The sequence below is a fragment of the Callospermophilus lateralis genome, chromosome 4, assembly GCF_048772815.1.
Source record: "Callospermophilus lateralis isolate mCalLat2 chromosome 4, mCalLat2.hap1, whole genome shotgun sequence".
Lineage (NCBI taxonomy): Eukaryota > Metazoa > Chordata > Mammalia > Rodentia > Sciuridae > Callospermophilus > Callospermophilus lateralis.
The window spans coordinates 49010341-49037838 of record NC_135308.1 but is presented as its reverse complement, the minus strand read 5'-3'; the positions used below and the strand labels follow the sequence as shown (position 1 = coordinate 49037838).

At 33.8% G+C, this 27498-nt stretch overlaps 1 protein-coding gene across 2 annotated transcripts; it reads left to right on the top strand.

Annotated features, from left to right (window-relative positions):
• Window positions 1-1495: 1495 nt before the first annotated feature.
• Polb (DNA polymerase beta) lies at window positions 1496-27209 on the top strand. 2 transcript variants are annotated; one of them, XM_076852470.1, is made up of 14 exons: window positions 1496-1733; window positions 2083-2140; window positions 4372-4438; window positions 8229-8303; window positions 9325-9383; window positions 11518-11567; window positions 13851-13902; window positions 15678-15732; window positions 15830-15902; window positions 19591-19661; window positions 21156-21242; window positions 25324-25388; window positions 25888-26027; window positions 26967-27209. In XM_076852470.1, the coding sequence occupies exons 1-14, from the start codon at window positions 1673-1675 to the stop codon at window positions 27059-27061; spliced, it is 1008 nt and encodes a 335-aa protein (XP_076708585.1). In that variant the 5' UTR covers window positions 1496-1672; the 3' UTR covers window positions 27062-27209. The 2 variants fall into 2 exon arrangements, with proteins under 2 accessions (XP_076708585.1, XP_076965329.1); XM_077109214.1 differs by having other exon boundaries at window positions 25132-25388.
• The last annotated feature ends 289 nt before the right edge of the window (window positions 27210-27498 follow it).

Below are 27498 nucleotides of genomic sequence, written 5' to 3'. Positions count from 1 at the left end.
CAAGTGTATTTACAAAATTTTGTCAAAAAAATACAAAAGAAGGTAAGTAATAATATATAAAAGATCTAAAAAATTAATAGAGGTCTGGGGATGTGGCTCGAGCGGTAGTGCGCTCGTCTGGCATGTGTGCGGCCCGGGTTCGATCCTCAGCACCACATACCAACAAAGATGTTGTGTCTGCCGATAACTAAAAAAATACATAAATACTTAAAAAAAATTAATAGAAGACAACTACCTCCATTAGAAAAATAAGCAAAGACTGGGGTAGTGGCTCAGCTGTAGAGTGCTTGCCTCGCACGTACGAGACCCTGGGTTCGATCTTCGGCACCACATACAAAAAATAAATAAGTGAAATAAAGGTATTAAAAAAAAGAAAAATAAGCAAAGGACATGAATAGGAAATTCACAAAAGAAGAAATACTAATGTTCAATAAGCATCACTTAACATGTACACCTATATTGCAAAAAAAAAAAAAAAAAAAACACCAAAATTAACAATACGTTGCTATCTAAAGAAAAAAAAAATTATGTAAAGCCTAACTTCATTATTTTAAGATAATGGGGATTTTAAAAGGCAAAGATTAAAAAACAAGAAATGTTATGTTCCAAAATATTGATAGTAGTCAAGCTGGATAGAGAGATGATCACTAAATTTTCTTTTCTCCTTTTATTCACTTATCAAATTTTTCTACAGCAATTATGTATCATTTCATAATAAAAGTTTAACTTTATACACAAAGCAATTGCCTAGAATTGGTTATAAATGGACCCAGGTGTTACACTTTTAGGATAACATAGAGCTGATGTATTTCGACTTCTCATGGTACAATGGAAATTTAATTGCTCACTATAGGTCTCCCTTACTTGCTTATTACATTCTCCCTTTCTTGTGGTCTTTTCATCACTTTGGCTCCTAGCACAAAAGGGAAATAAAAAGTAAAATATCTTTAGCTAATAGTTGGCAGAAAAAAAGTTCTGGTGGACAGCTGCTTGTGTCCACCATTCCACGCTCCTGCAGTGCCGAGTACAGAATTCCACTGCAGTGTGGATTGCAAGACATTCCTAGAGCCTTTGGACAATAAGTATGATGCTAGTGTTGCCTTTATCACATATGAAATCTGTCATGCATTCAATAACTATTATTGTGCACATATATGTCCACAAGACCAGTCTTCAGTCTTCTATACCCAATTCCTACCATCAAAATTGGACTTCTGTTTTTCCCTCTTTAGGGAGAGGATTCCAGAGAAACATCAGGAAAACAGAATCTCTTAGGTTAAGATTCCAGGTCTTCCCCTAAGAAACATACCAGGATGTAATTCTGAGGTTCTCATTTCTCCAGCAAAACTCTTTGAGCTTTGAGCCATTTGCTTCTAGGGCAGCTTCCAAGACCTTCCCTTTTTTTTCCTACCAGACCAAGGACGCTCCTCTGTAGCCCCGCCCCGGAACCGCCCCAGCGCGTGACGTCACCACACGCGTCGCGCCGCGCTGTGCCTCCTGTCAGAGGCAGCCATTGTTCAGCCGGTCGCGCCCGCCTTGCTGGGCTGGATTGATCTTTATCCCTTCCTCAAGTCCCCGTTCCTTCTTAAGGCTGGGGGAGGCGGGCTAGTCCCTGTCTCTCCCAGGCTCTCCCTGGCTCTGGACACCCTGGAGCCCTCGGGTGCAGGCCACCATGAGTAAACGGAAGGCGCCGCAGGAGACTCTCAACGGGGGAATCACGGACATGCTCATGGGTTAGTCCCGGGCCCGGCCCCATTGGCTTTCCCTTTCCTTTCTACCCATTGCCTTCCTTTCTCCCCATTGCCTTCCCTCCCTTCTCGCCTGCCGCTACAGTCCAGTGGGTGGGGTCAGCTCCTTGCAGCTGGTGGTCTTCCTTGGAGCTCTTCCTGAGGCACCGGTGCCGGGAGCTGATTGTCAGTTCTTCCGGGGATTTCTGGGTCATCCCTTGGGCAGCCTTTGCTGCCTGTGAAGAAATGGGTAGCCACTGACCCTTAGATGCTGCCACATCCTCTTCCAGGGAACTCAGTTTTCCTGCGTTTACTCGTAATTCTTGTTTACCCAAGCCTCTTGTTGCCTTTTCAGAACTCGCAAACTTTGAGAAGAACGTGAGCCAGGCTATCCACAAGTACAATGCTTACAGGTGGGACAGTGCAGCATTCTTTGCTAGCATGCATTCTGGTATACACCTGCTTTGTGTGGCACTTAACATAACCAAGGTTCCAATGGATATTTCGACCACCTGCAAGAGCAGAAAAAGCAACAAGAAGGTGGTACCTCACTTAATATTTCTGGAGGAATTTTGACAGAGCTCTATAGGATCAATTCAGATAAGTTCCCAATTTTCCAACGTGATTGATTGGAAATGCAGTATGATTTTAAGCCATAATGAAAGGCAATGGTTGCAATATGTACTCAAACATTTGTGGTGCGACGAATCATATCTTTCCATCTGGTTGGTCTGTGGCTGATGCTGTCACCTTTGTCGGATCTAGTCCTTGTCCATTACCAGGGGCCTTTTCCTAGCCATTGTTTCCACATCTACCTGTCCCAATCCCTTAGCCTATAAATGTGCCCAAGTCCCTCAGTTCTTAACAGCAAAATGAAAACAGACTTAACTTCCCTCTAGCTAGTACCTTATTTTTCCTTCTTGAACAATCTGTTTCATTTCTGGACTTCCTCATCAGTAGTCATTCCCTTATGTCATTGCAGTATAATTCCCATCTTGCCATTTCTCTGAAAATACTCTCACCTACATCTCATCTTATTGGACTCTCAGTGGCATTCATCATAAGCTCATTCCATGAAAGTCTTTCCCTTGATTTTCACGATGGTAATCCCTTCTATTCTTTCATTTTTTTCATCTGTCTTAGCTTTTACTGTTGCTAGTTTCCAGAAGTCTTCTCCTAGCCCTTTCAGTACTTTCTCTTTCTTGCCTTTGAGTACCACTTAAGTCATAGATTCCAAAACTTTGGGCTTTCACCAGAATTTTTTCCTTCCCACTCAAACATATGTCAAAATTGATTATGCTTTCTTCTTATGATTTCCTATGTAAAGTAATTGTACTATCATTCATATATTAGTGACCTAGAATTCACAGATATTCAACCCTGTTTGGGTCACAGCAGTGTTTAATCTTGAAGGAGCTCATCAGAGGTTGAGAGGAGCAGAAATCTAGACAAAGGATACAAAATGGGGCAAGCCCTTGAGATGAAAGAATATAACATTTTCTAAAAGTCAGTAATTCATTTGGCTTAAGGGTTATATATAGCATGAGTGGGAAATAAATCCAGAAAAGCAAATAATCCCCTACTATCCCTACATACTACTCACATACATACTCACCCCTAGTATATATTTCTCTTGATTGTGAATGAAGTATTTTTAAAAATAATCTAGTCTTGTCAGTATTTCATATCAAATAATTCAATATATTTTTTATAAAGCCTAAATATATGATGGCATACAAAAGGCCTTTCATGATCTAATTTATTCCTTTCAGGCTTGGGTACCCAGTTCCAGTTATCTGGATCTACTTGCCTTTCCTTAGCTAATCCCTTCTATAAACCGCCTTAGCCTGTTGCTTACCCTATAATTATAACCTTTCTAGAGCCATCATCAATCATATGCTAATAAATAAGATATAATTCAAATCTAAAGATATATATGCTAGAATAGAATAAAAATCACAGGTTCAAAAGATTATTCAACATTTGTGTTTTAGATTTAGTTGTACTATTGCTTTTTATCAGCAACAATTCTAAACTACATTTAGCATTGAAATTTTAGACAGAATACCCAGTGAGCACCCAGAGTATACCTAATCTATCATCAGATTATTAAACTGGGTGTACGTAGAGGTAGGTAAGAAACACATAGCCACTGCTTTATGTTAAACTGAAATGTTAACAATTTTTTTTAAAAGAATTGATATAAGGACATAGGGAATTGCAGTTTGAAGCCATGAATTTTAAAATAGTCATCTGTAAGCAAATTTGATATCTAATAGTTCAATTAGTTTGGTAGCACATTTTTAAGCAAGAATTATGAATCATCTGCAGAAACAATTAAAATATATTGTTATATGATATTTTTCAATTATTCACAAGAAAGAAGACTGCTGGTATCCCAAATCCCTCTAGTGTTACATATACAGTTAAAATTAACCTCATCTGTGAGAAATTTCAGGAAATTTAAGAATTATAGATATAGTAGGTAATCTGTCAGCTCTCTAAATTCTAAGTCTTACATGGGAATGGAAAATTAGTTATCTTGGTGAAAGTGTAAGGTAGATATTTGTATGTGCATTCTAGTTTAAGAAAAGTTAAGATCTTGCTTGTTTTTTAATTGATTTTCCCTTTTTTTCTCTTATAGAAAAGCAGCATCTGTTATAGCAAAGTACCCACACAAAATAAAGAGTGGAGCAGAAGCTAAGAAATTGGTAAGTTTAGTGAACACACTGGTCGAACAGTTTACATGTGTACAAATTTGGGGTGTTCCCACAAAACTAAACTCATTTTTCTGAAGCTGTCTTGACCCACACAAACAGATTTCACTACTCCTAATTTTTTGGAATAAAATTAATGCTATTTAAAGCATACTCTTTCAAGCTCAAAATGTGTTTATTTAGAGATGAATAGATATAGTGTTTATTTGGAGATGAATAGATATATAATTATACTTTTCTTTTTCTACTCTATCACATATGCATGTACTGACTCTCACATTGAATTCCTCTGACAGTGGTGGCCATTGTCAGATGGTATACACTTGTAATCCCAGCAACTCAGGAGGCTAGGGCAAGAAGATTACAAGTTTGGGGCCAGACTCAGCAATTTAATGAGGCTTTTAGTAACTTAGCAATACCCTCTCTCAAATAGAAAATTAAAAGAGCTTGGGATGTAGCTTAGTGGCAAAGAATCCCTGGGTTTAATCCCCAGTACCCCACTGCCCCCCAAAAAGACTATGATCTGGTCCCTATCTATCCTTCTCTGATCCCCAGGTATAGAGACTTACATTAGTTACATTTGAGGAGAATATTCCCCAAAGAGATTTTACCTACAAATAGGCACATGAGTAGACCTCTTTTCTAATATGGTAGTTAGCCCTGTTTTCATTTCCATGAAACCCTATGTGCTAGTAGTGTCCTAGTAATATCAGTTTCTAGAGGCTCACATCTCTTGGTAATTTGTAATAATATCACTAAGAATGTCCTTGGAAGATCTCCCTATTGATAGATGATTCTCTCTTATTTAACCTTACATAAATGATTTAAAGTTGCTTAAATATCTTACATTTTGTTAAAAATGCCAAACTGACATGGCTTTGATTATTCCAGATGATAATTATCATCTCCATTTGTTGTTCTTTACTTGTGTTTTACAAAAGTCCTCTGGAATTTTAAATATTATATTTGATCATCCTTAATTTTTCTAATGAGAGCCTTAAGAGTATGAACCATAAGTGCCCTTTATTCTCTCACCCTTCATAGTCACCCATGAATCTTGTGATTCTCACATTAATCACATGCCACATCTTAACCTTGAATTTGTTAACCAATACAAATCATGCTTTGGTGCATGGGTTTTAAATCCTTTGTGCCGTGAACCATTACCAGCAATAGTATATTTTCCCCAAATACAGCATCCAACTAAGTTATAAATACATTAGACATTTACTTCTTATTCTGAATTTCTGTCTTAGTGAACTGTTGCAATGTTAACCTCAGAGACCACACCTACTCATTCTGTTCCCCTTTCATTGAAACTCCTGAACTTCCTTTTCTGTGCTGATTGCAAATAAATTTTATTAAAGGTTTTTAAAAAGCTCTGATACACTTCATCCTGAATCTGAGCTCCTGATATGGCCCTAAAAAAAAAGCATGAAAGTATCCAAACTCCTTTTCCATTAGACTGGACTTAACATAAAAATATCAACATTATTTCTTTTTACTATTACTTAAGAATCAAAGACCAAAGATCTAGCCCATAGGAGTGCTTCTCAATAATTCCAGAAATCTTACATTTCCAGAATGAGTTGTTTGTCTTTTATTCCTTAATGTTAGATACAGAAAATAGCTTGGGTCGAAATTGCTTGAGCTCTATTTATTGAGTGAAATTGTTGTAGCACTATCTGTAAAGGAAAAAATAATTACCTTTTTATCATTTAATATTAGAAATGAGTAGTCTGAGCAGTTTTCCTTTTCTAATCTTCCTAAATCTTTTGTTCATTTCTACTTGGTTATTGCTTTTTCAGAACTTGAATATGCATTCAGTAGTTTTGAGATATCAAGAGTACACAAAGGTGAATTAGGGCTAAAGGTCAGTAGGAAATAACTGGCACACATGTTATTTTGCTTGCTGAATGTTTAAAAGGACCAATAAATGTGAAAAAAAAGTTTAAGTTGGAAAATAAAACAATATACCATATATTGCCTCTCAAATTATCAAACTAGTATGAAATGTAAATAAAGTTGTGAAGAAAATAAAAGAACCTTCATTTACTGCTGAAGGGTGTCTTGATTGTTACAGCCTTTCTGGGGAAAATTTGGCATACTGTATATATTGACCCAACAATTCCACTTTGAGGAATTTGTTCTAAGAAAACTAGTAGAGTTATGTGTACACAAGGACTAAGCAAGTTACAACTTTTGAGCACCTATATGCCAGGCATTAGGGATAAGATCTCTGCTTTTTTAGAGCTTACATTCTAGAGCAGTACTGTCCAATATGGCAACCATAAACCACATTTGACTATTTAGTCCTTGAAATGTGGCTAGTGTAACTGAAGAATTCTAAATTTTAATTAAATTGTCATTATGTGGCTAGTGTTCTACATTGGACTTTGTAGTTCTAGAGCAGTGATTCTCAATGTGATACCTAGACCAGCAGCAACAACAGCACTGGGGAACTTAGAAGTACAAATCCTTGGCGTCTTGGCATATCCCTGATAAAATGAATCAGAAACGCTAAGGTGGGACTTGACATTGTGCTTTTTTTTTTTTTTTTTTTAAATACAGACACAACACATATTGGGTTTTTAATGAGAAAATGACTGTATACTTGCATCAAATGCCTCACAATCACTATAAAACCAAAGCAGGATAATAACACCGAAATGGTTACATACTCAGGAAAGCCAGATACAGAGTATAATTTTCAAACACAGTATTACTACTTTTTCTCCCCTCCTCCAATAAAAAAAGAAAGAAAATGTCTTTTGGATAAAGAGCAATACAAAATCAAAATTGGCAGCTCACTGAATGCTAAAAATTCAGGAAATTGGTTCTGTAACTCAAACTGGATATAATCACCATCTCTAATACTTAGGCTATTTTTTTTTCAATACATAGTTTAATTAAATCCATTCTTCATTTGGAAAAAAAAATGTCTTCAGCGACAAGAGTCAACTGCTTTAGTGTTTGTTGTTATGAGTATATATATATATGTGTGTGTTCATGTGGAACTGATATAGATAATGCTTCTGTGTCATTGCCTAGGGTGGGCAGCATGAATGGGTAATTGCATTGTCATCCAAGTAGAACTCAACCCTACTTCTGTCACTGATAGACTCTGTTTCTATAATTTCTGGATGAGAGAATCCAGGTGTGTCAGTAGACACTTTGCTTGTGTCCAGGTGATGTTAATGCATGCAAAAGCGTAAGCACCTCTGTTCTAAAGGGAATTCATAATAACATTATTATACTATCAAATAATTAGAAACCATCTAAATGTTTACATGTAGGGTATTAAGTAAATTATACATCCATATGATGATATACTATGCAACCACTAAAGACACCATTGTATTTATTTATTGATATAAAAATGTGTTCATAATGTATTAGGAAAAAGCATATATGTAAAAATGTATATTTATAAGTAAAAAAGAAATCAAATAATAGATAGCAAATGTTAGGGGATGAAGTTTTAATTTCCAGGGCAATGAGATTGACAAGTGATTTTAGTATTCTTTGTGTAACTTTTCTAATTTTTCTACAATAAAATTTAATTTTAAATGAGTCATTTAGACTTATTTTATAAAGGTTTCTCTTTTGTCAATCATTTAAGCATTTTGCTGCTGGGAGAATTCATTACTGGGGTTCAATTTTCTGTCCATTGTTTAAAAACTTGTCACTTATGAGCATTTGTTTATCTTTTCCCACTTTATCATTTAGTAATTTGGTAAGCATTACAATTATATGATTTTTATATTTTTCATTTTTTGTGTAGCCTGGAGTAGGAACAAAAATTGCTGAAAAAATTGATGAGTATTTAGCAACTGGAAAATTGCGTAAACTGGAAAAGGTAAAATTTTAACTGATTTACTTATTTGGTTACAGTGTCTTCCTTTATGGCAACTATCATGTAGTGTCCTTATAGGGAGATTGATGTTACTCACTGTGGTGAGTAACATTACTTTACTCACTTTTCCAGAAGGAAAGAGATGAGTAGACTTTATGGCTTTACGTATTCTATTTTTTAAATATGAACATTTCTTCTATAAAATTTTCACTTATTAGTTGGGCTTGGTAGTGCAACCTGTAGTACCTTATGCACAGGAAGCTGAGATGGAAGGATCACTTGAACTCACAGGTTTGAGACCAGCCTGGGCCACTTTGTCTCACACACACACAAAAAAAAATCCCTCTTATTTTATGTGACATTTAAGAGATTTTTAGCATCATGATACAGTTGGCTCTTTATTTTTTTTTACTATTCAGAAAAGAGATTATAAATTTTGACTAAAAGGTCATTGTCATTTAGAATTTCTGTTCTTTAATTCTTCCAAGTATTTTTATGCTTTTATTTCACTCTAATGATAATAATTATATCATTTCTCGTCTCTTATGGATAGGCCTCTTAAAAGTATTAGAAAATTGAAAAATTCAGAGACTGGATGTTAAATGTTCTTCCTATGAAAATAACTATATGAGGTGGTACATTTGTTAATTAGCAAATTTATTGGATTTTACCAGTCTACATCTTATGTATATTTCAAGACATTGTGTTGTATATGATAAATACACGCAATTTTATCTGTCAATTTAAAGAAAAAAAGTTATTTGTTTTGGTGCTGATGATTGAATTCAGAGCCTCATGCACACACTCTACCAGAGTAGTATACCCCCCTCCAAAAGTATTGAATAAATTAGAGATGAGACATCTTCAGCTGCTCTGTTATTTGCCTGTAACTACCTAGGTTATATATGAATACTTCACTATGTGTTAACCAGGTAAATGTAAATGATTTTGTTTTTTAATAAGATCATTTAAGTTCTCAAAGCATTCTTAAATCATTGTTTGACTTTTTTTTTTTTCCTTAAAGATTCGGCAGGATGATACAAGTTCATCCATCAATTTCCTAACTCGAGTTAGTGGCATTGGGTAAGAACTATTTTTTAACAGACATAGTCATAGATTGGTTATATTTTTCATGTCAATCAAGCTAAGTTACCTGCTGTTTTTCTTCTAAACCTGTCTTCACTACCTCTTTGCCTTTACTCATACAGTTCACCTTTTCATAGCTTATGCATCTGAAGCTGATTCTTCACATGATGCCTCATTTAAAGCAAATGTTACCTTCTCTCTTCTTTCCTCTAAACTCTACTAGTACTTGCTGTGTACACCTTTTGCCCTCTTCAGATTGTGTCTCTTCTGCTTCTCTAAGCATAATGTTTTTCTTTAGAACAATGAATTTGGAATAAGCACTCAGATGTTTTTTAATGCAGGAATCTTTATCTCAGATTTGTAACTAGCACTGAAAGGGTCATTTGACACTGGACAAAGGAAAGATTAACACTGAAATATTAAGGCCATAATGTTTTCCTTACCTCTTATCTTTAAGAAACAAGGCATTCCTTTACATTATATGATGATTATTCCTTTAAGTGACCACATTTTAGATAGAAGTTATTCTAAACTGTATTACATTCTTAAGCATAATATACTGAAAATTAGCATGATTCCTTATGGACCCAAGGCTATTTTAAAATTTTCATTAGAAGATGTTTTAGAGAGCATGTTATATTATCCTCTTTTTTTAAGGAAGAAAGCTGAAACTTGAGTGTAGAAAGTACTGTGGCAGAGCCAGAATTAGAACTCTTGTCTCCTGACTCCCTGTTCAATTCTGTTTTTTGTTTGCCACATTGCCTTCCTAATATCTATGTCAATTATACCACGCTATAATATCAAAATGTTTGCACACTGTTCCAAAAACTATGACTCGGGCTGTTATATGCACATGAATGTGTATGTGTGCTTTTCTTTCTGATCTCTGTTCTCACTTTTACTGTAAATTGACATAAGGGAAGAGAATCAGGAAAACTGAGTACTGGTCCTAACCAACTAAATTTGTTACCTTAGCAAATTATTTTCGTTTTTTTAGATTCTGATGTCCTTCTTTATAAAATGAGATGGAGATTTGGTTAATTTCTAAGGTTCCTTCTGTCCCTGCCATTCCATAAGAGCATCCTTAGTCCTTTTTTTTTTTAAATATTTTTTAATATTTTCTTAGTTGTCAAATTTTCTTATTTTTATCTATCTATCTATCTATCTATCTATTTATTTATTTATATGTGGTGCTGAGAATCGAATCAGTGCCCCACACATGCTAGGCAAGCACTCTACCACTGAGCCACAACCCCAGCCCATCCTTAGTTCTTTCTGATGTTCTGATTTATTTATGTGAACATGGCAATCACAGTGATTGTTCATTAACCCAATCAGATTTTATCACTGCTTTGCTCAGTATGCTCTAACAGCCTCCCATTGCACTCAGAATAAAACCTAAACTTACCACCCTGGCTTTAAAAACATGATAGTGTGTGGCCCCTGTGTACTGCTCAGTGATATCTCATTCTAGCCATACTTGTTTTTCTCCTTTCTTGAGCAAGCCAAGCTTATGCCAGCCTGAGGGCTTTTGACCTTCCCTTTCCCTTTCCCCTTGATCCCTTGTAGCTGGCTCTTTGTTATTTAAATCTCAGTTTATGTGTTATCTCGGAGCCCTTTACTCACCACCCAATCTAAAGCAGAACTCAGTCATTCTGTTATGTCTGGATTTGAATTCCTCCACCTGATATTTTTCTTGTTTGTATATGTATTTATGTATCCCCTTACTAGAATGTAAGCGGGTGATATCTAGTGCTCTTATTTATCTTATTTATGCTGTATCTTCAGCACAGTGTCTGGCATATGATATGGTCCTCAGTAAATCTTATTTGAGTGAATGAACAATTTTCAAGTGTCCATATGTTTGAACATGGATATTATGATGGCTAGCTGTTTAGGTGTTTTTTTCCCTGTCCAAGTTCAGGATTATCTTCCTAATGATTGAAACTTCAAAAATTCTTACTTTGAATAAAATTGCACATTACCAAAGTAACCATTTTGGTAGGTCTTATTTAGCATAATATCAGGTCTTTATGTTTGACCTTCCCTTTTATTTTATTTTTTAAATATTTGATTGTTACAGTGATCCTGAATTCCATTCAATATTGAGACAATGCATTTCTTTTTGTAGTCCATCTGCTGCAAGGAAGTTTGTGGATGAAGGAATTAAAACATTAGACGGTAAGTATGATCACAGGTTGCTAATTCCAGCTTAACTATGGTCCTGAAGGACCATTAATAAATACTCTAACAAACTAAAACCTGGAAAACCTGTTCTTAATTAATAAATACAAATAAAATTTTCTTTTTAACTCTGTAGTAGAATATAGATGTATAATTTATAGTCTCATCTTAAACATTTTTAGGTTTGTAATTCAGAAGAAAATCAAAACCAGGAAGTGATTTCTTAGTTTAAAGACAATGAAAATAGTTCTCATTTGTAGATGTTTAGAAAATTAAATTACTTTTGTTTCTATAATAAAACAAAAACATTTGTTTCTATCATAAAACATTTAATCTTATATGTTAAGATTAAATGCTGAGTTATATATATTGAGAGTTGAGTGCTTATTGAAGGAATTTTTAATTTGAAGGAAGTAATAAAAATAGAGCCTAAGTCAAGTAATTTTAAAACACATAAACCTAACATAGCAATCCTTTCAATTTAATTTATCTCTTCATACTTTTCAAGGTGTATTATATATATATATGAATTCATTATAGTACATCCATGGCATTAAGGGTTTAATATTTGTGGGTTCAACTATTATAAGCAACACAGTGGTTAGGTGAATGTGTTTTGGAGACTGACCTGGGTATGAATCCCAACTAGCCATACTTGTTTTGTCTCCTTTCTTGAATAGCCAACAAACTCATGCCAGCCTGAGGGCTTTTGACTTTCCCTTTCCCTTTCCCCTTGATCCTTCATAGCTGGCTCTTTGTCATTTAAATCTCAGCTTGCATATTATCTCAGAGGCCTTTATGAGCATTGTGCTTCAGTTTCTTAGCTACAAAACAAATATTTCATATAATTTAATGCAGTCTGTAAAGCACTTAGCAGAGTGCTTAATACATAGTAAGTACTGAAAAATGATTAACTTACTTTTATGAAATATTGTTCACTAAACTAAGTATTACTAAACCAAGAATTTCTAGAGACTGATCTCTTTCTGTGCATCTCAGAGAGGTTATGTGCTTTTCTCCTTGTGACATACAGTATATCTGAATAAGATGATTGTCTAAAGCACTTAAACCCACTCAAGTTTGTGAGTTTCAAGCTGGTTGCTGCTTGGGAGGCTGAGTAAGGCCAGCCTGGGCAACATAGCAAGAAACTGGAAAAAAAAAAAAAAAAGTGGGTTTCTCAAAGGTATTCAGGTTTTATCTCTTGGTAGTGTCAAAGATTTTGTTTTTATATTACTTCATAATTATGTAATGTCTCTATATATAACTTATAGATATATACATATATATCACTATTTCCATTTCATTTTCAGATATATATGTTAGTATTTCCTGTGGGAGATTTTAAATGTTCTGTGTGTCATAAAGATGCTTATTTTTCTCTGTTTCATATCTCCAGAGTGAATTTATGTATTTGTTAATCTAAGGGTGATCATAGGAATTGCTTTTAAACCATGCTTATCTTGTTGTTTTCTTTAACGAGGTTCACTACTGTACTCATGCCTAGAAAAAGAAGAACACATAATGGAAGTCAGTCACTTTTAAGATACAATGTTAGGACAACTTTTGCAAATTAAAAAATGAAGCTAATACCTTTACTTTCAACAGGATTTTTAGTACAATACCTGCACAAATCAGTATTCAACACTAATTCAATGGAGTGAAGGAACAAATGTACACTATGAATGAACCTAGGTAATCATAAAGTCTTCAGAAGTTATGATTGCTGCTGCTGCTATGAATAGTAAATTAAGCAATATTAGTTCTTATAAGGTTGCCTTTTATGATAGCCAGCAAAATTTGATATAATTCCTGTATATTTATCATTTCATGTAATTCTCATTCAAATTTTGAGTCAGTAAATGGAAATGATCATAAAATTAAATGTTAGGTTTTTACTATATTGATTTGAAGAGTCATTTTTTCTAGTTCTTAATATCTAAAAATTTTTTTCTCCTTGTTTTTATCAAAACCATTTCAGGGAGCTGGGGATGTGGCTCAAGTGGTAGCGCGCTCGCCTGGCATGCGTGCGGCCCGGGTTCGATTCTCAGCACCACATACAAACAAAGATGTTGTGTCCGCCGAAAACTAAAAAAAAAATAAATATTAAAAATTCTCTCTCTCTCTTTCTCTCTCCTCTCTCACTCTCTCTTTAAAAAAAAAAAAAAAAAACATTTCAATGTATTTTCCCTCCAGCTAGTTCTTTGAAAAAAAGTAGCTGAGTTTAGTATTTTTCCTCCCAAAAGTGTTCAAATTAACACCTCAAACTTATCTTCTATTCAGATCTCAGAAAAAATGAAGATAAATTGAATCATCATCAACGAATTGGGCTGAAGTAAGAGCAAATTTTCTTTTGATATTTGAGATGTGAAAGTAAAAATTTTTATAGACATTCTTTTATACACAAATTAGGTAAACACAAGCATTTTCCAATTTAGGAATGCTAAGATTTGTTGCAGACTCCTGTAGAGTTTATGTGTATGTACATACATTTTGTTATTGTTTTATAGTTTACTTATTTAAAGAATTTCCCTCATTCACTTGACTTTAGTGGACAACTCCCTCTTAAAATACATAAAGCTTAGTGCAGTGACTTAGACAGTCATCGGGTGTTCATTCCTTGATTCTGTAGTACAAAATACTGTACTAGGTCTATTATTACAATTTTAGGACATTTTGTTATACTAGGTCTGTGGGAAGAATACTATAGAGATACAGTGTAGCAGTTTATTTAGTCTGAGAAGAACATGAAACATGTAAACATCAGTTTACATGAACATGAAAAACTAAAGTTTTTTAATAAAAAGAAAAATTTCTAAACAACTAAAAACAGTATAAATAACTAGTATGTATGTTTCTCTGTCAGTATCAATAATTATTTTGTGTGCTAGATATTGATTATATACAATGATAGTGTATGAGCAGTATATGTGTTTCCTCTTAAACTTATACTATTATTCTAAAATTTTGAGCCACTAAGAGACCAGGATGGTGTGATTCTTACTTTCTTTGCATTTATATAGTAAATGGAGGTATTGTGAAGAACTTGGCTATCATGAGAACTGATTTTGAAGAATTACATTATCATTCTTAGCCATATACTTAGATATCATTTCAAACAGAGATAATATCTTTATAACTGCTTCATTGAGCTATAAGTCATAAGTCATGCAATTTATCAATTTAAAGGATATAGTTCAGTGATTTTTGGTATGTACACAGAGTTGTGCAACTATTATTACAATTTTAGGACATTTTTGTTATCCTCAAAAGAACTCATCCATTAACAGTCATTCCCCATTTATCCTCATTCAGCCCTAGGCAACCACTAATCTGCTATTCAAATTTGCCTCTTCTGGACATTTCATATAAATGAAATCAATATGTGGTCTTTACTGATTTCTTTCACTTGGCATATTATTGTCGAGGTTCATCCATGTTTTAGGTTAATATTTTAAAATGCAACAATTTGCAGAATTTTTGTGTTATTTTTGAATTTATATTTATTTTTTAACTGATATATAATAGCACTGTACATATTTGGGGGTTTCAATGTGATGTTTGATACATGTATATGCTGTGTTATTTAGTTAGAGTAAACATGTCTCCTTAAACATTTATCATTACTTTATGGTGAAAACATTCAAAATCCGTTCTTCTAGCTATTTAAAATATATAGCAAATTCTCATTATCTATAGTTATCCTACAGTGCAATAGCACAACAGAATTTCTTACTCCTATTTTTGCAAGATTTAAGTGCAGTTAACTGTAACCAACCCCTTGGTTTACCAGTAAAGAGCAGTACTTTGAAAACATGTCCCAACTTAAATATGTTTATTTACTATTGTAATGTGAATATGAAACTTACTTCCATATAAGTTTTGATGCAGTTTCTTGAATATTACAAAGGATGAACTTCAGGATTTTGATCCAGTTAAGTAACAGACACCCCATCTCAGTTTTGCTGTTATCTTCTCAATAAATTCTATTCTTGATTTGTGAGAATTGTAATCTGCTGGTATAAGGACACTATGTATGGTAGGCAATTTAATTTCTAAAAATATTTAAATTTTACAAAAATCTTTTGTGTACTTATTCTGTCTTTATAGATATTTTGAGGACTTTGAAAAAAGAATCCCTCGTGAAGAGATGTTACAAATGCAAGTAAGAATATGCTGAACTGTATTTTTTGATTACCGTTGAGAACATCACTTGGTGAAAAGCTGTTTTTGGAATACTGACTTAATCTTTCTTCTATTAGGATATTGTACTAAATGAAGTTAAAAAAGTGGATTCTGAATACATTGCTACAGTCTGTGGCAGTTTCAGAAGAGGTAACATACTTCCTAATCTTGGGCTATTTCATGCCTCAATGTTAAAATTGCCTAGAATATATGAAAAACTTGGGTTAAAAATGTGTCATTTATATTACTTCTTGGATTTACTAAGACCCTATAGTATTAGCTATTTATTTGTTCATAGATGGGAATATGTATAAGTAATTAGAGGAGAGTCATTCTAATTTTATTATAGAATAATATTTTTTAACTGCTTTTAACAAAATTTATAAAATTATTTAGGTATATTAAAACACTAATAGTGGGGCTGTGGTTGTAGCCAAGTGGTAGAGCGCTTGCCTTGCATACATGAGGCGCTGGGTTTGATCCTCAGTACCACATAAAATAAATAAATAAAGGTATTGTGTTCATCTACAACTAAAAAAACCTATAAGAAAAAAACACTAATAGTGGTTATCTGGTTATACGCTAATGGAGTTGTAGATAGTTTTAAATTTTTAAATTTTCTACATTTTCTCTAATGAATCTAAGAATAATGTCTCAAAATCACCAGCTCAAAACCCATTCTCACAATCACCAGGTTTTTCAGGTCTTTCACTTACTATGTGAGAGCAAGCAAAGTGAGAACCATACAATCCTGGTCTCTTTGGAGGCTAACATAGGTTTTTAAATTGGAATAGAAAAAATTTGTTTAAAACATTTTAGAGTAAATACCTAGATTGAATCTCTGGTCACCAGTAGAATTTTGGGTAGAAAGTAGGCAATGGGCTATCAGAAATATTTCAGGTATTTTCTGTAAGAATCTAGAGTTGGATTAAATCCATATTTGCTGATAAGTGGAAAGAACATTGAATTGGGATAAAAAGACCTGGGTTCTGAGGCCAAGTCTTCTTACTACTGTATGATTTTAAGTAAATCTGTCTTTGCTTTATCCTAATTTTCATATTTTCAAAATGAAAGGATTAAAGTTAACCAGTTATTTGAGTATGTCTATATCAGAAACACCTGGGAATTTTAAATATATATATACATACATATTCTTATACCCTGCTACAGACCTACTAAATAAAAATTACCTTAGGTGGGGACTTGGATTATCTATTTTCAAAATGTTTGTATGTGTATACATGCGTGTATGTGTGTAAAAAATATATATTTTTGTATATTTATATATACATATTATATATATTTTGTACCAGGTATTTAACCAAGGGATGCTTAACACCTGAGCCACATCCTCAACCCTTTTTAATATTTTATTTGAAGACAGGGTCTAAGTTGCTTAGAGCATTGATAAGTTGCTGAGGCTGGCTTTTAACTCATGATCCCCCTATCTTAGTGTCCTGAGCCGCTGGGATTAAAGGCATGCACCACCACACCCAGTTCAAAATGTATATTTTGATGCAAAACAAGCTGAAATGCACACTCTGAATATGACAAACTTTTTGGATTTATATATTTTATTTTTATTTATGTTGTTGACTATGTTATATGGCTATATGCTTTAATATTAAAGAGGACTGGGATTTGGCTCAGTGGCAAGCACTTGCTTTGCATGTATGAGGCACTGGATTCGATCCTCAGCACCACATAAATATAAATAAATAAAGGTATTGTGCCCATCTACAATTAAAAAAAATTTTTAAATATATATAAAAATGGCATACTCTGTGGAGTCTCAGTTTTACTATGTCTCTGTTCATTCTGTATACTACATGCCACCATTGTCCCATTAATAACCACTTTCTTTTGAATTCTTTTCAATGTTTCTGCTTAAAGATAACAACTAGTATGAGTGTACTTTTTTATTTTCTCCTCCACTTCCCTTTCCCTTTTTTTTTTACCAGATAACATTATATTTGCATAATACTATACCTTTTTTTAATTAAAGATATATCCTGGAGATTTTTTCATATCCGTATACAGAGATTGTCTTTATTCTTTTTTATGGTTGCATAATATTTGCTTTTGTGGGTTTGCCATAATTTATTTATCAAGCCCTCTATTAATGGACCCTTGAGTCTATCTTTCCTTCTGGTCTTCCTTTGCTAATATGATTTTCTTTTTGTTTTTTAAAAACAATAAAGTGATTTTGGTGGTAACTGCATAGTGAAAGCATTCAACTTATAGGAGAAAGAAATGAGAACACGGTAGAATTTTCTTTATTAAAATAGCTTTTGTAAATATCCTGAAATCAGTACACATTCACCCTTGTCTTTTTTATATGTAAATACAAGAATTCCCCACCTATCCATAGTTTTGCCTTCTGAGGGTTCAGTAACTCAGGAAAACCACAGTCTGAAACTACTAAATGGAAAATTCCAGAAATAAACAATTTGTAGTTTTAAGTTATTATGGGTACCAAGAAGAAATCTCCCTTCATCCTGCCTGGGATGTAAATCATCCCTTTGTCCAGTATATCCACAGTTTATTCTACCTGTCCTGCACTTCATCACTTAGCCATCTTGGCTCTCTGATCTCAGATTGACTGTTGAAATATCACAGGTCCTTATTTTACTGAATAAGGGCCTCAAAGCATAAGAGTAGTGATGCTGATAATTCAAATCTGCCAAAGAACATCTGTAAAGTATGTCTTTTAAGTGAAATTGGGAAAGTTCATGACTTAATAAGGAAAAGAAAAAACTTGTATGCTAAGCTTGTTAAGGTCTACATTAAGAATACATCTTCTACCCATGAAATTATGAAGAAGGAAAATGAAATTTATGCTAGTTTTTTTTGTCACATCTCAAACTGCAAAAATATGGCCATGGTGTGTAATAGGTACTGAGTTAATATAGAAAAGGTATTAAATTATAGGGTTTGGTCCTATCTGTGGTTTCAGGCATCCACTGAGGGAGGGCCTTAAAATCCTCTGCAGAAAAGGGGACTACTGTATCTGGTTAAAGATTGATACATAGGATGATGATCTGCATGATCACCTAAAGTATGTTTTGCATGTACTATACTTATCAAAATGAAAAGAGAGGAGATAGGATTATTTTATGCCTAATGAGGCACAATAGTAGATGCTTTAGCTCTTATCTAGTTGCACAGTAGCCTATAAAATAGTTTTTAGTAGTTTACAGACAAGGAAACTAAGGTTTAGAGAAATGTAAGAGTCCTCATTTGCAGTACTAAAAGTGAAAAACATCTAATTAGAGTCAAAATTTCATAGTTCAAAGTAAGGTTCAAACAGCTATGTGTAACTTGCCTGAAGTTATATGGTTATAAAGATCAAAACCTGAGTCATTATAAAGTGCTGTGTTCTTATCCATGATACTATAATAATAATTTTTTACCAATATTTATTAAATGACTTCAGTCATAAGAATTAAAATAAATTACCTTTAAAAGAGAGCATATTGTTTGAAATTTTTAGATATTTAGTTGTTCATAGATGTATTCCAAAGCCATTTTCAAAAATTGTCTTTATTGTTGAGTGGTTAAGTGCATTATTAGCACATTAAATATACAAGTTGTATGCAATATGTATCTAATACCAATTACTGTTGTTATCCCAGATTCTGCTGTCTCTATCAATAAACCTGAATTATTGGACAGAAAATTGAAATCTTTTAGCTAATTCTGAATATGAAGCACAGTGAAATAGATTAATAGGCTATAAGAAGTAAGGCTCTTCTATGTATGTCATTAGTTTTGTTCTTCATTGGCCTAGTTGATAGATTTACATGGAGAATACCTTCCATATTCCTTGTTACTGTAGGTGCAGAATCTAGTGGTGACATGGATGTTCTTCTGACCCATCCAAACTTTACCTCGGAATCAACCAAACAGGTACCCTAGAACTTATAATCAAATATGTTCTGTCATACAGCAGTGCAGCAGCAAATATCATTTTCTAAATTGTTTCACAACAAATCATTTTAATCTTTCTGAAAAGTCAGCTGAAGTGTTTTATACTGATTGAATTCTGTGAAAAAGCAAACGTAGGTGTGGAAAAGGATACACACTATTTTTCCTTGAGGAATTGGAAGGCAGTCTAACATTTAAATGAAAGGAAATGTAATAAAGTATTCCTTTCTTTTCTTTTCTTTTTTTTTTTTTGCCTTGCTGTATTTTCTTTCTTTTTTTTAATTTGTTCTAATTAGTTATATATGACAGTAGAGTGCATGATACATAATACATAGAAATTCTTCTGGTTGTACATGATGTAGAATCCCACTAGTCATATACTTATATATGTACAAAGGGTAATAATGTCTGATTCATTGTATTATCTTCCCTATCCCATACCCGCTCCCCTCCTTTCACTCCCCTCTACCTAATCCACTAAGCTGTTTCAGAAATTCTTGGTCTAATGTTCAGGTTTTCATTAAAGTAATATCTTCCTATTAAAAAATAAAGTACTGGGCTGGGGATGTGGCTCAAGCGGTAGCGCGCTTGCCTGGCATGCGTGTGGCCCGGGTTCAATCCTCAGCACCACATACAAACAAAGATGTTGTGTCCACCGAAAACTAAAAAATAAATATTAAAAATTCTCTCTCTCTCTCTCTCTCTTAAAAAAAAAAAAAAAAAAAAGTATTGAGAAACTACTTTTTTTTTTTTTTCCTCACAGTGCTGGAGATGGAACTCAAAAGCCTTGCACATGCAGGCAAGTGCTTTACTACTGAGCTGCACCCCAGCCTGAAAAATTTACTTCTATTAGAAAACCCATAAAAACAAAACTTTTTTTTTAGTTGTAGATGAACAAATACCTTTATTTTTATGTGGTGCTGAGGATTGAACCCAGTGCCTTACACATTCGAGGCAAGCATTCAACCACTGAACCACAACCTCAATCCTAAAAAACAAAACAGTTTTGATTTTGGATAACATATGCCTTTTAAAGATAAAGCAGCTAACTCTTTAATGAAACAGATAAACACAAATTGTGTTTGTATTAGGGTATCATGAGATTGGTGAGAAACTAGTTTTTGAAAATGTTTTATTTGATAAAATGAATTCTCTGTTTGAGGGGAAAGATACTTAATCAGAACATTAAAAAGAGTGTAGGGGCTAGGGATGTAGCTCGGTGGTAGATTGCTTGCCTAGCATGCTAGAGGCCCTGGGTTCAATCCCTAGCACCACCCCCCCCCCAAAAAAAATCCTCACATAAAACAAAATCATAGGGATTTTTCCATAAATAATCTGAAAACTCATGTTAAAAATATTTTAGGTTGGGCGTGTAGCTCAGTGGTCTTAGGTTCAATCCCCAGCACCAAACAAAAAGATTTTTTCATATGACATATAATTGCTCTTTTTTCTTATTCCTTGATTATGATTCTGCAGCCAAAGCTGTTACATCGTGTTGTGGAGCAGTTACAAAAGGTCCATTTTATTACAGATATGCTGTCCAAGGGGGAAACAAAGTTCATGGTAAGTACCCATTTGAATTAACACATGTGAAAAAAATCCTTAGAGATTGCTTAGTAACCATTCTGAGTATGTGACTTTATTGTAGCTTTGTAGTAAGGTTAACAAATAGCTGGGCATGATGGAGCTCATCTGTAATCCTGGTGGCTAGGAAGCTGAGGCAAGGAGGTTCATGAGTTCAAAGCTGGCCTCAGCAATTTAGTGAGGCTCTAAGCAACTTAATGATACCCTGTCTCCAAATAAAATATCAGAAGGTTGGGGATGTGGCTCAGTGGTTGAGTGCCCCTGGATTCAATCCCCAGTACAAACTGCCCCCACCCCACAAAAAAAAAAAAAAAAAGATGTCCTTGAGACCTTAGAGAAAAATAATTGATACGACACCTGATTCTTATAGCTACTCTCACAATGTTTTAGTTAAGAACTTTTTTCTTTCAGGGGCTGGGATTTAACTCAGTGGTAGAGTGCTTGCTTACCATGCATGAGACCCTGGGTTCAGGTCCTAACACTGTGAAAAAAAAAAAATAATAATATATACTGTCAAAGTAAGTAATTAGGCATAATTTGCTTTTGCATAATATCTGCAATGACTTTGACACATAGTAGGTTTTCCCTAAAATCACAAATGGTTCTCATGTTCTCTGACTCAAAATCCTTCAACGAGTGAGGTTAGAATTGACTGAAGGGTATTTATCTATTACAACCTCAAAGAAAGAAAAAGAATCAGGGTCTGTCATATAACATATAAAGAGTGTTGTTACATGAAATGATAAACAGGGAAGCTAATAGAGGGGGACACTTGCAAAGATTTCCACAGTGAAACCCGTTACGATGTGCTGTCTAGAAATCTAAAGACTCAAAACAAATGGCAAGTGGTTTAAAAATAGATTAATAAATGGCCCAGTATAATAACCAATAGGAAAGCCAATAAAAATGTAGGATCAAGATTTTTCTTTCTTTAGGGTTACTTTCTTCTAATCACTTAAAGACTTCTTTGGGTCCCCTCTTCTCCATGCTCCACTTTTATGAAGTTATATGACTTAAAGGAAAGATACTGTGCTGTCAGAGCCTAGACATGCTAAAATTTGTGAGTCTCAATAGATTTGACAGGAGTGTTAGCTAAAAGTAAAAAGATGATTGAGAAAGATAAAACATCATGTCATATAGAAATAGAATGGCAGTTGCCTATCCCTGAGGAGAGGGAACATGCAGTTATTTTTAAATAGAGACAGAGTTTCAGTTGGGGAAATATTCTAGAAATGGATGGTGGTGATGGTTATAAAACAATATAAATATAATACTATATACTTACAAATGGCTAAGATGATTTTTAAAAATTAAGATGGTAAATTGGATGTTATATATAATTACTACATACACAATTATTTCATTAAGTTCCTCATGGTGATTTTAATGAGCTGTGAAAGTATATTCAGTCAATTCCACAGTATATATTTGCTGAATGAATCTCTTATGTTTCAAGCACTGTTCTAGGATCTGAGACTAAATCAGTGAGTTTAATTAAGTAGAACTTATATTAGGACTCATGGAAGGAACTGATCATTAGTGATGAACATAATAAATAGGTAAATTATTTAATATATTAGGTTAAAATAGTGCTCAAAAATGGGGGAGTAGGTATGGAGGATATGGGAATGCAGGAAGCAATATTAAATAGGAAGGTCAGACTGACTTAGAGCCTCAAGGTGAAGGACTTAGCCAAGCAGATACCTATCTAGAGAAAGAGTTGGCTAGGCAGGAGTCAGGGCAGTAGCCTAAGTGACGGATAGTAGCAGAGACATCCAAAGAAGTGAAGGTCTGTAGGTTCTGAAAGGAAATTGGCTGCAAAATGAATTCAGTTCATGAAGTTGAAAAAAACTATTCTCCTGTATCTTCTTGATTCCAAAGCCTTTTATTGCTATAACCATTTACTAGTTTTAAAGATATATCTATCCAGGCTGGGGTTGTGGCTCAGCAGTAAAGTGCTTGCCTAGCACGAGTGAGGCCCTGGGTTCGATCCTCAGCACCACATATAAATAAATAAAATAAAGGTATTGTGTCCAACTACAACTAAAAAATAATTTTTTTTTTTTAAAAAAGACATGTCTATTCATGTGCTTGCCAAGTTATCTTCAAAACATGGATTCCTTTAAGCTAGTAGTAATCAAATTCTAGAAACTAGTCAGAGTTATTCCAGATCATCTTATAAAATCATGGTCTTTAGACAACTGAACTGTTCTTACTGTGAATATAATAATATTTGGAAGAAAATACAGTTTCTCTACATTCTGTTAGTTTCATATTAGGTATGTGCCATTCAAATTTTAGTATTTTGTGCATGTTTGGCCTTGGGTGATTTTTCTGTAGAATATCTACTTTAAGAATTCAAGGGACCATAGAAGATACCTTGACTACCCTGAGGAAATGAATGGCTTTATTTCAAACACTCATTGAAGCTAAATGAGTGTTTGAATTTAAATACCAAACAATACTAATCCATTAAGTCTAATAAAGCATTTATAATAATACAGAAATATTCTTTAACATTAACACTTAAGAAAAAATTCAGGAAATAAAATTAGCCTTGAAAAGGGGAACATCTTATCACTGATGTAACAAACAGCAAGATCATTGCCTATGGCATCCAGACATTTATACCCATAAGTAATACTTCATGGTAATTTCTGATGGAAGTTATTTCTGACGATTTGAAGTGGAAGTTGAGTTGGAACTTGTTAATGCCTAAGAAGGTAGGTTTCATATTTTGAAGGTAAATATGTTTCGTTAATCTTCCAACCATAGGAATGGCTAAAGAAAATACCCATTTTCAATTTTAATTTTTCTATTTTGTTGAGTGAAAAAATACTGCTTTTAGTGATATGTATTAACTTGACTACTTTTTTATTAGGATAAGAAGCTTGTCACTTGTTTATTTTTCTTAGAATGTGGTATTAGGTAATCGTAATTTGAAATCTGGTGATGTGTATAGCTCTTTTTCACAGATGCATGGGTTGCTGCCAAGTCCAGAAATTTGCCCATTTTTCTGGAAAGGAAAAAAAAAATGACCAAATAGGCTTTGATGATTTTTGCTTGAAACTGAAGAAGTTTTCACTCACCTGTAAAGAAGGGGGAAAAATGATCCTCTAATTTTCTTATTATTTATTGCACTCTTAAGGATTGAACCTAGGTACACTCTACCACTGAGCTATAGTCCCAGCCCTTTTTATTTTTCATTTTGAGATAGGGCCTTGCTAGTTGCCCAGATTGGCCTCAAACTTGTGATCCTTCTGCCTCAGCCTCCTAAGTAGCTGGGATTATAGATGTGTGCTACTACACCCAGATTTTCTTATATTTTAAAATTTTTTCTTACCTTTCTCATATTATTTAAGAAATTTCCTCAGACCTTTCTATTTCTGCTATCATATTTAAACCCATCCAAAATGTTTTTTTCTGTAGTATTCTGCCCTTATTCATGTGTTGAATATCTTCTATTGTCTGAGAAAAATATAGCTTTTTTTGTTATTGTAGCTTTTTTGTTTATTTTCTTATTTCTGCATGATCATTATTTCTCCCAAGTTGCTTTTGCCTGTTTGTTTTGTGCTCTTTCATATATGATGCTTTACTTGATTTATTTATTGTTTAGAATCACATACAGGTGAAATTCTTATGGCTAGAACCTTTGTTCATTCATGTAGTTCTCAAATTATCATAGAATGTCACGGGAAGGTCATGATAACATGTAGCTTAGAGAAGCTAGCTAATAAGTTGAAAGTGCTCAGAATTCTAAAACTGCCACCAATAAAAGCAAAACTAGCCTTACATTTAAAATTTGATTAAAATAAAGTCTTAAGTTTAAAAATATCTTTAAAAAAATTCTTTAAAATATCCTTTTCAGGGCTGGGGATGTGGCTCAAGCACTAGCGCTCTCACCTGGCATGCGTGCGGCCCGGGTTCAATCCTCAGCACCACATACAAACAAGATGTTGTGTCCGCCGATAACCAAAAAATAAATATTAAAAAAATTCTCTCTCTCTCCCTTTCTCACTCTCTCTTTAAAAAAAAAAAAAAAAAAAAAAATCCTTTTCAGGGTGTTTGCCAGCTTCCCAGTAAAAATGATGAAAAGGAATACCCTCACAGAAGAATTGATATCAGGTATGGTCAAACTTTGTTTCTGACATTCTTGTTTTTTCCTTTTTGAATCCTTGTCTTTCTTCCCTCTGTATATCTTATTAAAGTTTACAAGTATGTATAGAACCCTCTTTTATTCTGAAGGACCATATATTCTTGCCAAATATAATGTTTAGCCTTAAGTATAAATAACAATGACTATCTACAGATTTTTTTTTCTTCCTGTGGATTTGCACATTACCATGGTGTCTTCTATAACTCAAAAGAAATTTCTGGAATGGGGAAGTGAGTTATACTAAGTGATAATGCTTTTCATTTCTCCACACCTCTTACAGAGGAAAGTTTACTGAAACCTAAACAATTGCAAGGTTGTGATTTAAATGTTCCACTTAATGATAGTCTTCTCTTCAGATTGTTAGGACACAAAGATTTATTTTAGGCTTTTTGTTCCTTGCTTAGTTAGGAGTTCTATGCTTGCTAAATTTGAGAAGTGTAATAAAAACTTTATCTGCTTTATTTTTAGGTTGATACCCAAAGATCAGTATTATTGTGGGGTTCTTTATTTCACTGGGAGTGATATTTTCAATAAAAATATGAGAGCTCATGCCTTAGAAAAGGGTTTCACAATCAACGAATACACCATCCGCCCCTTGGGAGTCACTGGTGAGTATATGTGACTGCCTTAGAGATGATCCATGTTATCTGGAGAGAAAGTTATTTTCAAGGGGTTAGCAAATTTAGCTTCTCTAAAAAGCTGGTCAAATGTATTTGTATTATTAGTCCCTTAGAACAAAGGGGGCTTGAATGCTTGATGTGCTCCCAGTTCCTTAGTAATGACCATTTATCCTAATAGAGCTAGACTATTTCTAGCTCTGTTAGGATAGATTAAATCCTTCCTGTCCATCATAGTTTTTAAAAAATTATATTGGTTTAAAAGAGTTTTTTTGTTTTGATGTGTGGTTCCAAAAATTCTGAGATATCATTGCTTTTAATGCCTCCCAAACTTTAAACCTATGCTTTAAAGTTTAAAGAATAAGGATTCTTAACTCTATACTTTATAGATCTTGTTAACATTTCACAACATACTATATGATTTACTATTCCCTACTGGAGAATGAATTTTTGCCATTTTGCCCTAAAAAAGTAGGGCTTTATTCCTAGGGCAGTGCTGCACACATTTCAGTATGCATACTGTTTACTTGGGGACTTCATGGGATGCAGATTCTAATTCCTTGGAGCTCAAGGTTCTGCATTTCTATAAGCTTCCACAGAATGCCACTGCTGCTAGTACTAGAACATTTTGAGTTGCAAAGGAACTAACTAGAGTATTTTATATAACGTGATGGCTATAATGGAGAACCAGCAGAGAGGAAAATCACAAGTTGGGGTAACTTTAGTGACAGTAGTTGGAAAACTCAGGTTCTTTTTGTAGCATTGGTAATATATATGTAATAAAACTCAAGTACAAGCTGGTATGGGGAGGATTAGTAGCTTGGTTTTCCTTTTTATTATGAAAGCAAATTTCACACAGCTCTCAATCCTGAACCCTTAAATTGCTAAACTGGTTCTTAAAATAAATTTCTTTTCCCTCTTTTCTTCTAGGAGTAGCTGGAGAACCCCTGCCAGTAGACAGTGAGAGGGACATCTTTGATTACATTCAGTGGAAATACCGAGAACCCAAGGATCGAAGTGAATGAGGCCTATTCTTCCTTCCAGACATAGCCCAATAGGAATCTTAATTTATTTCTTAACCTTTGCTATGTAAGGGTCTTTGGTGTTTTTAAGTGATTATTTCTTCCCCATGCTTAGCTTGCATTAGAATCAATAAAACCTCTTGTTACTATGGATGGTGATGTTCTTATTTCTTAGCAAATGTGTATAGTTTAAATTTCATATTATGTTCACGGTCACACTTTAGTATGGGTAGAGATGAGATGATAGCAAGTCTTGAATAGGAATTTCATTTTCTTTATTTTCTGTCCTATGTAATAAACCAAATTACTACTTTTCCTCCTATTTCTGGATTACAAATATCTTACTAAGGAAATATATATTGAGGAAGATTTTTTTTTAGAAACTAGAGGTCTTCATAAATTTGATTTTCTCTTTTGTAATACACATTTATGGCTTAAAT